Genomic DNA, 15,982 nt, shown 5'->3' on the forward strand with positions numbered 1-15,982 from the left:
ACATCTGTAGATCCACCTCCACTAGGTGACTGTCTGGACAGGGCAGACACAGCAGATGACATGGGGCAGCTGTTCACCAGCTATGGGTCCTCTAAGGCGCAGTAAGAACTGAAGAGAGGATGTGGGTAGTCACGCTGAGTGGCAGCATGGCCTTAGTTGCTGCAGTGCTGAGGCTGCTACTCAGACTAAGCCAGACTCACGTCACAGTGATAAGACTTTTTTCTAGACTAGTCTTTTTTTTTTTCTTTGTAAAGAATATCTCTGGCAACCTTTTTTTTTTTGATGCTGTGAAGTGGGCAGCATATTCCTAGAGGATATAATGGGAGCTACTTTTTAATTAAAAGCTTCAGGGCAATATCTAATTTAACAATTTTTCCCTCCACAAGTCCTTTTAAAATGCACTAGATTTCTACATGGCTTTTTAAGACTGGATTTTGAAAAATCTGTTTTCTAACTCATATCCAAAGTTGGTAAAAATAACTTCCCAAATACAGAAGTTCCATTTTTTACAAACCCTATATTTAATTGGTGGGAGCCAGAGATATACCAGAGATTTATCTATAGCAGATAAACTGGACTAGGGGCAGTGAGCTATTAATAGTGAAGAATTAAAAAATGATTATGAGGGAGGGATAACTATAAATGGTGCAAATGAGACAAACTTTGGATTCAAATATATTGATTTTTAAGTCATTCTTCTAAATAAGGATAAAGTTATTTCAACAAAAACAATAATTATTAATTTGACATTCTACATTTATGTGGGCAACAAATGCTACCCTATACACAATATTATTTTAATTATTATTACTAACAGGGCTAATACTCCCTTATGTGTCTATGATTTTTGTAATTTTCAATGTTTTCACATTTTATTAGCTTACCAACAGCATCAAAAACTACTTTAGAAGGAGCCTGAATTTCAAATTTTCTGACATTAAAAAAATAAACAACCACCACCCAAAACTGGTCGTTAAGATATATAAGCATCTAATGTCACCTATGTTGCTAAGAGCATTGTACTCAGGAAACTAGAAAGCTGTGTTTGATGTTTACTTCAGCTGCTCCAAAACGAATATAAATGGTTGTCTGACATGTGAATGTGAAAATCTGGAACCAATCCTATTTTACAGAACACAAGCCTTCAGCATTTGGGGCACCTAATTATTTTGATGATAGGTGAATTTTACCCTTGATCACATGGCTTATAGCTAGAAAGTGGTTTCACAGGAGAATATTTCACAGCATGTAATAAATCCTAAAAACAATGCTATAAACACTCAAACACATGGCATCAGTTAAATTGCAGGTTCAAAAAGAACTTCATTCCTTTAAAAGACAATTTGGATAAAAAATAATGTAAGACATTCAACACAGAATTTTTGATGTGCTGGAAAATTTTACTTTTTTCTCTCTAAAGTATTACTATGTTTTTAAAAACATGGATTGAATTATTTTATTCTCTTCAGGAATTAATTGAACATTGTTTCCTTTCATTGTCACTCAAATTACAGTCTATTCTTCAAACTACCCCACTTTTTCTTTATTTGGGAATAAAGCTTCAATTTGGTCTGGTACAAATAATTTCACATTCCTTCTGGTTTTGAGGGCTGGTTCCAAATTATAATCAACAACTTTTCTAGACCAGAACCCTTGAAATTCAGTCTTGCTTTATAGTTTTTGCTCTTTCCTACATACTGTTTCAAGGCAAAAACTGGTCTGCCACACATCTGGGGAAAAAAAATCTAAGTTTAAGCTAAAATGATCTTGCAGAAAATTTTAGTTTTTGCACACAATCGTAGCAGGACTTTAAGGGCCAATGTGCAACGAATGACCCGGCCCAAGACAGAGTAAGTCTGTTTGAAAAAGAAGAATCCTCTCCTCCAAAGATTTCATGAAAAACATTTGGGACACTAGGCTCTAACCATTATTACAAAAAAGATGAGCATTATTTTACCATTGAAGCAGATCGACTGCTTGTAACAAGGCTTGATCCACCATAGTTTGAATTGAGGCTTCCAATTGGTGCATTATGGGATGGTCCCAATAAACTGTGTATATCATTGTGACCAGCAGGCAAACTGGTGGACGGTCCAACGGCATGGTTCCGCAGCACATGGATAGCATCATCCAGTCTGTCTAAACGATCCTCCATTCGAGATTGCTGTAGGGATTGAAAAAAGACATGGAGGTTACTGCTGGTATCTGTTAAATTCATTAAACTGCTATGTTTCCTACTATGGGATATAGAGAAGACAGCAAAGTAAAATGCACTATCAAGTAGCTTCAAAAGCAACTACCTACACTACAATCAAGAATCAAAGAAAAGATATTTGACGACTATGCAAAATTAACTAAGCTTCAGAAACAAATCACTGCTTTATAAAACCAATTTACCAGTCTACCATGAGGCTATTTCTTTTAGCTTCCTACAAAAGATGAAGGCTACTCTACTGTGTCTGATAATTATAGCTGATAAAAAAGAGAACCTGGACTTTAATACTGATCTTTGAAATGAGGGCAATTTCGGGAAAGGACCTCAAATCCATCAAGTTTAAGTTGTAATTTTGTTTTAAGTGAATAAAGCATACCTATCTGAAATGGTGAACACATCCAAATATGCTCTTTCACAAAACTGAGGAAATGAGATTGTCTGTGGATACACACATGCCCCATACACAAACATATTAGAATTTAAAAAATCAAAAGCACATGCCAGTAGAGCTCTTTTAAAAAGACTCATTCTCAACAACATGAAAAACAAAAGTCTATTCTTACATACTGTACAAAAACGAAACTGGTCATTGTTTGATTTTAAAAGACTTTGGAGTCTGTACAGGCTTGAAGATTTTAAATGGATAATAGGAAGTATAATTAACTGAAACACAAAAAAGGCACCATCTAAAAGAAATAGTACCTCACAGACATCCTTTAAGAAGGACATTGCATCTTGCAAATGCTCGTGAAGTTGCTGCTCAACTCGATTTTTCTGGCAAAGTCAAGACAGAACAGGAGGCAAAGCACAGGTTAAGATTAACTCCAAAAGAGATGAGGAAATAGCTGATGTCGCATGTCAGCATAACATGTTAGTAAAGTTAACGCAGAGACCTGCGAGATCTACTTGTATTAAGGTATGAGAAGGCTGGGATTTAACAGCGAAGTTATAAGGTTAGCATCTAAATAGCACACATTGTTTATATCTGCTTGCAAAATATGAGAGAAGAAGACTTTCCCTTCAACTGTTCTGTTAGTCACAGAAAAAGAACTCTTCTATTTGCAACGTGAAATTACTAAGTGACAGCATGACTTAGCATTCCATCAAATTATTCTATTTTGTTTGTATAATACTATGTAATTCTGTGGTAGGTATTGAAAAGCAACAGTAGCTAACATTCTACCACAAATTCTTCGCATTCAATACCTAGACAGGCTCTTTTATTCTACCTCCTTACTTGTTTATTAAATAACATTTTTGCTTATACAATTAACACAATATATTTTTAAAAATGAAAACATGGGAAATAACACTTTTCATGACAAAAATAATTGATGCTACATTTAAAAATTTTAGTCAAAATATTATTAACTGTATACAGAACAGTCACATGAGAAAGAATAAAATGTGACCATGTTGCATTGCTTGGCTAGTTTTCTTGCTTTTATTTGATCTCTTTACTTTTTTGTTTGTTCCTTATTCTATATAAACATAAAAGTATAGAAAAGTTAAACTCTAGATTTATCAAAAAAGCAAAAATCCCATAACACTATTTTACTACCAGCTGTCCTGAGATCAGAAAGAAGCCTGATGTCCCAAAGAACAGATGGCAGAAGGCACACCCAATGTGTCTTATATTGTTAAACTAAATCAGGCCATTTGTTAGCAAAGAATTCGTGTGTAATGCTATCCTACTGTTTTTTCATTGTTACTCAGGATTTACTAAAAATGCACTCTGCACTATCAGATAAAAGTGACCCGTATATTTCTAAGAGGCTCTTACCAGGGAGTGGAGTGAGTTTTCATAGCTGGGGGATGAAGGTGCTTGCCCTCCAGGTCTGGGCCACTGACTGGTACCTGTTAAAACGAAATACAAAAGCATACACACACACCTTGGTTAACTCACTGATCTTGACAATGTTCTGAAAGAAAGGGTAAAGCCATTCTATAGCTGTACATAAACTTATGCAAACATTTTTGTTTAGCCTTCAGCGTAGTATTGGCTACTTACAAGCCCAACACATTAAAAAAAGTCTTTTTCAGGGCACTTGGCTGGCTCAGTCAGTGGAACATGTGACTCTTGATCCCAGGGTTGTGAGTCTGAGCCCCATGTTGGGTGTAGAGATTACTTAAAAGTCTTAAAGTCTTTTTCATTACTAATACAACTGTGTAGGGACTTGAGAATAAAAGAAAAAAAACTGCACAGTACTTTACAAAGTAACTACTTTGCAAAAATTTGTATTAGTTATTATTAACTACTTGTTATTTTGCAACAACAAAAAAAGCCAGAAACAGGCCCATAAATACAGAGAACTGGTAGTTGTCAGAGGGGCAGGAAGGAGGAGAGGAGATACAAGCTTCCAGTTACAGAATGAGTAAGTCATGGGGATGAAAGGCACAGTATAGGGTATATAATCAATGATACTGTAATAGTGCAGTATAGTGACAGATGGTAGCTACACTTGTGGTGAGCTTAGCACAATGCATAGAGCTGTCAAATCACTATGCTGTACACCTGAAATGAATGTAACATCCTGTGTTCATTATACTTCAAAAAACAAAAACTACTTTTATGTTTGAATGTTCTTCAGATTTTGTCCACAAGCAGATTATCTTGAGAAAATGTACTTAAAACATACGTAATTTAAAATTCTGTTCCTTCTCCATGACTTTCCATAGCTTTTGTTATTAAATGACTACGTTAATAGTCACTTGATTTTCTAGATCATAATTTATTTAATCACCATTATTACCTCACTGTTGGAGGTTTCTTTCAGTTGGCTATTACGAATAGTACCTAAATATTACTATATTGTGAATGGTAAACATTGTTATTTTCTTTTTTGGGAACATGTCTTGAGGATAAATAGCATTTCTGAATTAAAAGGTATAAATATATTTATGATACTCAATTCATAAAGCCAAATTACTTTCTAAAGTGTCCTATTAACTTCTGCCATTAAGTTACGCACAAATGCACCAATTTCAAATGACTGCAAATGCATTTAGGATTATCTGTTAAACATTTTCCCAACATAATTTACACAAAAACACATTATTTAATTTGGAAAATATCACCATGAAAATTTTTAATGTCATTTATTCTTCAACTTTAGAAAAGTAGCACTAACACACAGCAAAAAAACATACAAGTTCAGAGTAGAAAAAAATAAAAAGGAAGAAAACGATAAAAAAAAGACAAAAGGATTAATTCATTCATGTGTTTAAGACAATACAGCCTGTGCAGTTGGAAATAATTTGTTTACAGAAAATAATTAAAGCCATTAGTTATTAATATTAGTTATTAATAAATGCTTCAGTGACAACCTGAGTTATAGGAGAAATATGAAGTTGGAGAACTTGCAGGTTTACTTAATTTGTCTGATTTACTGCTAAATGAAGTTTTAACCTATGTTCTTTGTACCAAGCATGTTGTTGCAGATTACTTGCCAAATTTAGGAAACAATGAAAATGTATGGTAAATCTTAACTATTATAGTTCACTTCAGTTGAATAACTTAGTAATTGTATTCCCATCAATCAAATATATTTTATAAGTTGAAAAGTTGGATAAAGTTTTAACCTGATTAAATTTCACAATTATATGCATACTGTTGTGATTACATAGGAAAATTTTAAATAGTAAAACTGTGAGAAAAAAATATATATTATGTACTTCATCAGCAAACAATTTTTTTTTTTTACTTGTAGGCAAATTACAAATTATTCTGAGAACCATTAAAGGTTTCCTGCTGGACATACAAACACAGTCATAATTCAACTACATGAATTATGGACAATCTAAAATTGAGCATTGAAACAGAAGCTTGCGAACTTAAAATTAACAAGTAGAATTTAGTAACCAGAGAAACCCAGTAACTGACTATATGAAGAACTCATATAAATAACCAGCCAACACCTTTCCACTGATTTCAGTACATTAGTGCTTTCCAAGCACTGATGCAGAATTATGAATTTTATGTGGATAAAAGGTTATTCCTAATCCATTTTGAAAAAGACCCTAAATTACTTTTAATGTAATTTCTTTTAATGTTTACAATATTTTATTTTCCAACATTTTCCTCCAACCTTCCCATTCCTCTTTGGGTGATCAGCCTGTAACAGGACTCTAATCATCAAATTATTTAATCTACATCAGATATTAATACAAGTTTTATGTTTAAACACCTCAGAATTGTTAACATGCATCTGCTTGGCAAAACATGCGATTTTTGTGGTTCTCCAACTAGTTTAGGGTTGAGGAATGAGATATGTGCACTGAGTTACTCAGGTAAGAAATCACCTATATTCATTATTTTATTGATAGTGATATGAAGAAACCATGCTAAGGTCTATATCCAAAATGTAATCCATTAAACTGGAAAAATACACATATACTCAAACCGGTTTTGTTTTTATTATAGACTGGGCTGCCCCAGTGTGACATACTTGGTTAAAACAGAATACTAATGTGCTTAAATCAGGGATATCTGTTTGAACTTTATAGACATGCCAAGTTATATCTCATGGACAGAGCTCCTTGAACCCCAGTTAGTAGTTTAAAACATTATGCTATTAGTCATAAAGAAGATGACTGGACAGTTAGATAGAGTTATTAGTTCAGTAGAAATCAATCCTATTGCTGATGTTGGCATCTCTATCTCTAGCTTGTAACATTACACAAATATTGTAGAGAATAGAGAACAGGGTATTTCCCACCTTCCTTCCCTGTCACCTCGTATTTGGTGTAGACCTATCAAGAGGCTTGGGGCTTATTCTTCCTTCTATTAATAAGCATAAGGTTTCAACTGTTTATGCAGTTACCAATTTCTGTAATTGCCTGGGGTTTTTAGTGATCACCCTAAAAACCTAGTTCTTATTCAAGAAGGATTGTAATAAACCTACCAGCTATTAAAATATAATTATAATGACTGTTTCTAGAAAACAAGCTAGCTAGGTAATTAGGAGAAGTGAGTTTTTGGCTAGAAAATGTGGAAAGGCTTTCTTTGATCACTAAATCCAAAATTCACCCAGTGTTTCTGATCTGCTCACTAAGTGGAACTTAGAATTAACTGGTTAATTAATTTAGAGACTAGATACCAACATTTTATACGGCTGAAAGAAATTCTTAGGACCACTTATCATGCATTTTCTTATTTTGTTAGTTGTTTCCCTTTGTAATCTCACCTTAAACTGAAACTTTCATGAGATCCCTCATACTTGGAAAAGGCTGGATAATCAATGTAGTACTCAGTGCTTTGCTTTCCACAATCTGGCTCCAGCCAACCTTTCCATTTTAGTGCTTCACACTTCCATACGTGAAGAGTTCATAATCAGTCATCCCCATGACTCTGGATGAAGAAGTCATGTGCTTTTTTTTTGCATCTGGATCTTTGTTATACTCTTCCCTTTAGACCCAGGAAAACTCTTTCTCCTCCTCTTAAAGTCCTGCTCTCTTCATGAAGTTTATCGTGACCGTTCTACAGCTTAGAGTGAATTCTGATGGTTGTATTTTCATGTATTTATCTTTTTTAAAAAAATGTTTATTTGTTTATTGAGAGAGAGAAAGAGAGAGGAAGAGGGGGAGGGGGAGAGAGAGAAGGAAGAAGGGAAAGAGAGGGAGAGAGAGACAGGCAGAGAGTGAATCCCAAGCAGGCTTCGTGCTGCCAGCCCAGAGCCCAACATAGGGCTTGATCTCACAATTGTGAGATCATGACCTGAGCTGATATCAAGAGTCAGATGCTTAACCAACTGAACCACCCAGGCACCCCATGTGTTTACCTTTTATTTTCTCAGCTAAACTGAAAACCTGCTGAAGTCAGATGATTATCAAACACCAGGCACACTGACAGATGATTAAAGTAAATAAATATCTGATTAGGCAAAACTAAGGAATCCTTTCTTCCTTCTCTTCCTCCATTTCTATTGTAAATGTTTTGAAGATTGCTACTGAGAACTGAAATTATTAAACCCTTATTTATTTATATTCCAGAAGGAGGTAAAGAAAGGAAAAACATGGTTTTGTCTGTCTGCTCTCCAAGTTCCCCCAGTAAACACATTCTCTTAAATACTTGTGTCCTTTGCTAAATGACAACTGTGATAGACATAGCCATTCTTCTCTTCTACCTTGCTGCCAGAGCCCTGATTTTGTTCAAAAGGGGGTGGGCTATCTATCATTTCCTGGCATGAACCAGAAAAGAGTAACTTTAGAGTTCCCAGGGTAAATCCTGATGTCTAAGATACACATGGTGGTCCCATTTCTGTTATGACCAGTGTGTTAGTGCCCAGTGCTGGCTGAAGACTCAAGAGGGCCAATCTGTTGAAGAGGCTTCTGAAAAAGATTCTTAAAATACAAAGAAAAGATGGTCTCTTTTCTTCTAGTGAACACTGTTATGTCCACATATGGTACCTTGAACTGCTGAACTTGCCAGCAGCCTGAGGAAGAACTGCAAAAGTAGTAGAGCAGGAGCTTGGCCATACTGGGGCCAAGAAATTTGCCCTGCTATGGGCTTCCTGTCATGAAGATAAGCATCCCCTTATTATTTAAGCCAGCCAAGACAAGAGTTTCTCTTCCTTTCAGCCTAAAGCATCCCAACTGATATAATAGCACCACCTCAGAAGTTCCTCACAAGCATGCTCTAGGTAGAAATATACGTTCTTGGCCTGAAAAAGTTCCTAAGGAAAATGAGTGGAATTTAAACAAGAATGATGATTACCTTAGAAGCTGCCTATGTGGCTCTTCACCTGTGTATCCATCCTCACAAGGCCTATGCCAGTCTGACTGATGCTCAGGTATACAGAACAGGACAAGTGTAGAGAGCACACAGTGGGTGAATTTTTTACTCTAGTTAACAGGCCACTGCCATTCAAGGTACAAAATAAATTCTACATATTGTGTAGAAGCTCTAGTTTGCTCCCTCTTTTTCATTTTTCCTTCAACTATGAATAATTTATCACGTTGTGCTTTCCTTTTTCCTTCTCTCTTTATATTTCTGCCAATTTGGAGTGTGTGTGTTATGTGTGTGGTGACAGGAAGGAGATACTAGATACAGGAGATGGGAGAGAAATGCACTTGCATAAAATCAGTCTTTGATGTGCTGTTTCAGTAGGAATATAATAAGCATTAAATGAAAGAAAATATTTTTCTTCGATTATGACTGCTGAATTGAAAAAGAAGCCTATTAATATCTTCATTACATACTTCAGTAGATCATATATTTTCATTAATCAGCTGAATTAAAGGGGAAAAAAGGATATCACCCAATAAACACCAAATAAAGATGGAGAAGGAAATGTAAGGTTTTACTCTGGACCATTTTTTTTTTGAAAGATGTCAAAGTCTCTGATTTTCCATTTTAGTGATGCCCCCTCATAAATACTGAACTCCTCTGCTGCCTGACTTCCCACCCAGTATTAATAAAAAAAAAAACAAAGGGCATGTTTATAGCCCTTCCCTATAGAGGAAGAGAGGAGGTGGGAACATATAGTAAGGACCAATATTCTCATCTCTGATGAGAAAGGAAAACAGGCTGTGGCAAAAATGACACTGATAATTTGAGTAAAACTGTGCCAGGAGGGTGAGTAGGGTTAAAGTTACATCATTCTTCCTGTAATTTCAGCTCTCTGTTAAATAACAACTCTAAGTCAATGGGTCTTTCATAGTCCTGTCTATGTAGGGAACAGCTGTTCAACTTTTACTAGACAGCTGAAGCCATGGTGTCTGAGAAAGTGGCAGAACCCACTAAGAGCTGAAAGCAGCTGCCAGCAGTTCATCATCTCCACACTGGAATGCTTCTTAGCAGAGTCACAAAGCTAATACACAAAGCACAGGTGATAGCCAGGGCCCTGATATACCAGAGCCCAGATTTTTCAGAAACCCTACGCAATGCAAAGAAGTTTAACAACAACAACAACAACAACAACAACAACAACAACAACAACAACAACGCTACATGGGCTTAATTAATGACTTGATCAGAAAAAGAGAATCATTTCTGAGGTAGACTGCTGCAAGAATATGGCAATTTTTACCCAAAGGCCTAATGCCTTTTCCTCAGAATACATTTCTTCTTCAGCATGTTTTTTTCCTTCAAATGTTGCTCATAAAAACATCATACAAGTTTTAAAATTATAGCTTAATATATATTAAGCATTTTCCTATAATTTTATTTATTTCTAAGATTTAAGAATTCCTATTTATAATAGTAACAATTATATCTCAACAAATTTATACTGTAGGATAGAATCTGGAATCTGTCACAGCAAATATGGAAAAAAAAAAAAAAACAGGAAAGAGTAAAGCAAATCTGAACCACTTATTTTTAACTCCACTAACAACAGTATTTATCCACATTCACAGACTTCTTTTCCTTAGCAAAAAAACTACATTATTCCCAAGAATTACATATATATATGTTTATATATATATATATATATACATATGTTTATATATATAAACACATATATATAAAATAACTTAATAACTTAGTGAACCTAAAAATAAAGAGAAGCTATCTAGCAGAAAGTTATTAATCTCTGAGTCCTACAAGTGGTACATGGAAAATGCAGAGAATAAGGAAGAAAGAAGTTACATGTACTTCTAAATAGATTATTTTGTATACTTTCTATGCCACCTTACCCAAAATTTTGATTTACCACCTCTATATTTTGCTTTCATCCCAAATGTCTAGCCTTATTTTTATCCTGTTAAAACAACTGTTCTTAGAAATTATACCAAATTAAGAATCAGAAAAGAGTAATTCACAGTTAGCAAATATTTCATTATTCTCCAAAATGAACTCAAGAAGGCTGTTTACATGTTTTCTCAAAATTCAGATAATTTTATCATGAACTTTTACTGTATTTTATTGGAAAATAAACAAAGTTCAAATATTTCAAAGTAGCTCCATGCATGTTTTTAAGTCGATAGATAAAAGAGCAGCCTACCTGTGAGAGGTGAGGGTGATCCCACTGGTGTTGATGGGTTTGATGGAAAACTACTGCTGGTATGGTCAGGAGAATAAATCTAACCAGAAAACAAAATATGCATGTATCAATATGTGACAACAAAAATATAAATCCATTTGCATGGAGTTATTTTTATAATCTAAGTTGCCACCCATAAAACTCAGAATGAAAAATTTATTTCTTCAATTTAGGACTATTTCATTACATAAAGGCTGTTTACAGTTTTAAAACTAGGATTAAAAAGTCTTATATATTCTGGGGGTGCCTGGCTGACTCAATCAGTAGAGCATGTGACTCTTGATCTTGGGGTCATGAGTTTGAGCTCCATGTTGGACACAGAGAATCCTTAAAAAAAGGATCATATATACTCTAATAAGAGAGGAATAAATAAATCATATCCATTTATTATCAATAGTTGAAAATTATTTGTTTCTGTTAGAACAAAAAAGAGAAGTGACTTTAAAGTTAAGTCTAATAACCTTTCTAGAATATATCATCTAAATAAGTGATATCCATTAAAAATAATTATCTCAGGAAACTGTTACCTTTTGAAGACAACAGTCTTTAAAAACAGTTTTAAAGGCCAAAGAAAATATTTTTAAAAATAGTTACCCTTTATTTCTCATTTAAAAAGCTCTCAGTTTGGGGCCCCTGGGTGGCTCAATCGGTTAAGCATCCGACTTTGACTCAGGTCATGATCTCACAGTTTTTGAGTTTGAGTCCTGCATCAGGCTCTGTGCTGACAGCTCAGAAACTGGAGCCTGTTTCGGATTCTATGTCTCCCTCCCTCTCTCTCTGCCCCTTCCCTTCTCACGCTCTGTCTGTCTCTCTCAAAAATAAACATTAAAGGGGCGCCTGGGTGGCTGAGTTGGTTAAGTGGCCGACTTCGGCTCAGGTCATGATCTCGCGGTCCGTGAGTTCGAGCCCCGCGTCGGGCTCTGTGCTGACAGCTCAGAGCCTAGAGCCTGTTTCAGATTCTGTGTCTCCCTCTCTCTGACTCTCCCCCGTTCATGCTCTGTCTCCCTCTGTCTCAAAAATAAATAAACGTAAAAAAAAATTAAAAAAAAAATTAAAAAAATAAAAAAATAGTTCTCAGTATGATCAACTACATTTTTGCCAAATTTAGCTACAAACGTATTGTGCAAAATCAAGCTTGCTCTCAAAGGATATTTTGTCACCCTTGAGGAAAGTGGAAGAAACCCTAAAAGTCCTTCAGAAAATGTTCCCAAAATGATTTATGGACTTCACTTCCTAAGAGGTCCACTTCAAATAAGATAACATCTGGATGCATAAATTTTGGTATTTTGGCTAAGTTTTGCTGCAATATTTTATATTTATTTCATATTGCAAAAAAAAAGTGACAGACAATAGTGACACGTTTACCTAATTAGCCATTAAATATTTTAAAAGTCTCTTTAATCCAAGTATTAAGAGTCCCTAGGAAGTTTTCTCTATGACAATTCTATCTCTATAATGAGCATAATAAACCATCTTCACATCTCAACACTTAACTTAGGGCAGCAAATCAACTTATGTGAATGAATTTAAAAAGGAAAACTACTTGTGGGTGAAAGGAGTCATCCAATAGAAATACTCTTTCTCTGAATGAGCTTAGACTTGTAATGAATTTAATGAGGTCCCAATTATGGCAAACAAGGGGGTCTCAGCACTGGTTTCAAACACAGTGTAATATGCTGAGAAAGCCAGAAACTGGGGCAGGTTCATGTAAAACAAAACTCCACAAGTCATAATCATTAAACACAACAGCTTTTATTTTTAAAAAGAAGAAAGTATTAAATGAATTGTAAGCAGCCAGAGAGACCATTTTCCTTTGACTACAAATGGATATACCTACCTCAAAGAAAATACACCAATTTGTATAATGTTACTAAATTCTAACTGTAAATGCCTTCAATCACCAAATCTCTCCAAACAGCCAGATCTAGAAGTTGTATATTCAAGTTAAAAAGCCATTTTGGAAAAGCAAAACTATCAAGAAGACTTCAAAGGACATTATGGAAGGACTGAGTAACAGGGAGGGTAGTATGTTATATTAAGATCAATACTATTGGTCTTAAGGTTGTTACCTTGTAAAAAATCAGGATATGCATGTGAAAATTAGCTAAAGGTCACATTTTGGTTCCTAGTGGGCTACATACATAAAGTAATTTAAACCATATGTGTAAATTAGGTAAGGTCACCACACTTCAACAAAAACATATCTCAACATATCCCTTAACTTTTATAAATCACTATTTCTCACATTCAAGATTCAAGTAATTACAACTTTTAGGAACACCTGATGCTAACTTTTATGAAACATGCCTTAACTATAATATTGGTAAGGAAGGGAAGAGTTGACAACATTGATGGTGGGTGCATGAGCAGTGAGGAAAGTTTCAGTTTCATGCAAAACTCCCTCTTATTATAAACTAGACATACTCACTGATTTTTTATTTCCTTGTAAAGATTAACAGCAGGAAAGCATTGGAGAAACAGTACTGCCTCTCTGTCATACCCTCCTGGTTTCGTTGTTTCCTCATAGTGTTTACATTAATCCTTAACTGTCTAAACTTGCTTATTTGTTTTATTATCTGTCTCTTACATTTTTACCTCAGTAAAATGTATGCTCCAGAAGAGCAAGGACTTTGTCTTATTCAGACAAAATTTGAATTGTACAGGATTTGCAGTAGCTTGCAGTACCAACAGTGCTGGTAAATATATACTTGTTGAAAGAATGAATGGTTATTATCCTTGTGAGAAGTTTCTATTCGAGTATTTCTTTTAAATCACTGGATGTAGAATACATAGGCTCCATCTCTCTTTCACACTTCCAGTTTCTTAATATAGATTTCCCCAAAAGCTCTAGTCTCAGTTTTCTTTTCTATTCACCTGTGTTTTATCTCCTGGTAGTATCACTTCTGTAAAGTATCAACTATGACATCTCTGTGAATGACTACTAAGTTGACATTTCTATCCTCACAATGGTTGCTGGACTTCTCCATCTGGACATATTCTTTCATTTCAAGCTCGTTATGTCAAGCCAAACTTTGCATCACTGCTCCAAGCTTCCTACCTTTTCCCATCTTTACTCTTCTGTTTCCTCTACTTCAGCATCGGCATTCTCATGGTCACCATTATCACTCTCTTTCTCCAACTTCTCCCCTCCACCCTTCCCCACCACAGACTGCCAATACCTACTATTCTCTAGAAGGTCTCTGGGATAGGCACATGTCCTTCTCATCACCATGACACTGCTTTAAACCTTTACTAGAACTTGTAAATGGATCATTTAAGTCTTTATATATCTAGTTACTCCCTGCTCCTTTCACCCCTTATATAATTGCCAGAGTTATTGTTCCCAACCAGTTTTAAACAGTCAAATCCCACACAGTGCTTCCTGCAGCCCGCTAAATAGAACAGAATGACATTTGAGATCTTCCCTAATCTGGTCACAATAATATCTAACTTATAACCTACTTGTAACATTTTGTACCCTATTATCCAAACAAAATATGTATTTTTTTTTCATTTTCTGAACACAGCTTGTCCTTTCAAAATGCCGGTTTCTTAATTTCTCCCTGATGGAATTCTAAACCACATGGGAGCCCAGCTCACACATCATCTCCCTCTTTACACTCATCTTCACCTCCTTCACACTCTTAGAATAACCTGTATTTCTCTTTGGTCTTTTACTTCACGTTATTTTAAACATTAACATTTTTAGTATGTGTGTCATATCTTCTCTCCTTGACTGTAAGCTCTTTAAAGGCAGAGACCTCACATCATTCTGCACTGAATCCATCATTGCCTATCATTGTCTTATGCAAGTAGGTGCTCAGTATTTATTTATTTTTTTAAAGAGGCTTGAGCAATTAAACTGCACTTGAAATTTGCTATTCATACTTTTTGATAAAAAGCAAGACTCAGTAAATGGTAGTATTTATCTTAGTATTTATGTAATGGGGTTCAGTAACAGAGCTACCAAAGGGGTTAAAAGATCTTGTTATAAAGGTGAATTCATCTACAAATCAGTTTTGTGGTTACAAGCTTTGAGAACAATGATATGGTGATGTTCTACTATTTTTGAGAATTAGTGTTGACGTATGAAGCTGTCCATACTACACTGTTGGGCAGGCATGGGTTTTTGAGGATATAAGTAGACTTTCAAGACTAGCAAATGAGGGCTTTTAAAAATCACTGTAAAGGCACATATCAAGTATAAAACATATCAAGTATCAAAATATATAATATGGTGTTTTTTCAAAAGCAGCTTCTCCATTTGTGTAATAAAAGGCATTTTCTCCACTCACCCACCACACTGTCTAGTTCTACTTTGCCCTAAATTAAAGTGATGACAGACAGAATTGTTATTAATACTTTTCCTGAACTGACAGATAGCCTGGCAAATTACAGGACTTTTTCTTCTTTTACTTTCATAAAAAGAATGGGTATGTGGGGAGAGAAGGAGCAATACAACATTAAAAAAACAGGATAATACAGCCTTTTAGATCACAGAGCAATTCACTAAACTTCACCTCTCTATGTTTATTCTATCACCAACCACATACAAATTATATTTATTCTATAGAAACTGTTGTTACTTTTAAGAAATTCTAACATTCGGCTTTACTGGATAATGAACGTTCTAAATCAGGATTTCAGCACTTCTTGTACTTTCTGACCTTAAAGAACTCCAACACTGATATTTGAAAGAAAAAAAAAAGTCAGTCACTTAAAAAATGGGGATGGGAGTGATTTAGAATCTAAAGCATAAACACAAAGTAAGAACTCATTCTGC

At 34.9% G+C, this 15,982-nt stretch overlaps 1 protein-coding gene across 11 annotated transcripts in view; it reads right to left on the bottom strand.

The window, feature by feature from the left end:
• The window catches only part of TCF12 (transcription factor 12), a 376,270-nt gene that overhangs the window by 27,572 nt on the left and 332,716 nt on the right, over positions 1–15,982 (bottom strand). For 7 of the 11 annotated variants that reach the window (XM_042941923.1, XM_042941921.1, XM_042941928.1 and 4 more), the window contains 4 exons: positions 11,161–11,239; positions 3,999–4,072; positions 2,918–2,989; positions 1,958–2,164 (listed from right to left, as the gene is read on the bottom strand). In XM_042941923.1, coding sequence (XP_042797857.1) covers positions 1,958–2,164; positions 2,918–2,989; positions 3,999–4,072; positions 11,161–11,239 — 432 coding nt within the window. The remainder of the gene's footprint in view (positions 1–1,957; positions 2,165–2,917; positions 2,990–3,998; positions 4,073–11,160; positions 11,240–15,982) is intronic. The other 4 variants (XM_042941925.1, XM_042941924.1, XM_042941931.1 and 1 more) reach the window with 1 other exon arrangement.

The sequence above is a fragment of the Panthera leo genome, chromosome B3, assembly GCF_018350215.1.
Source record: "Panthera leo isolate Ple1 chromosome B3, P.leo_Ple1_pat1.1, whole genome shotgun sequence".
NCBI lineage: Eukaryota > Metazoa > Chordata > Mammalia > Carnivora > Felidae > Panthera > Panthera leo.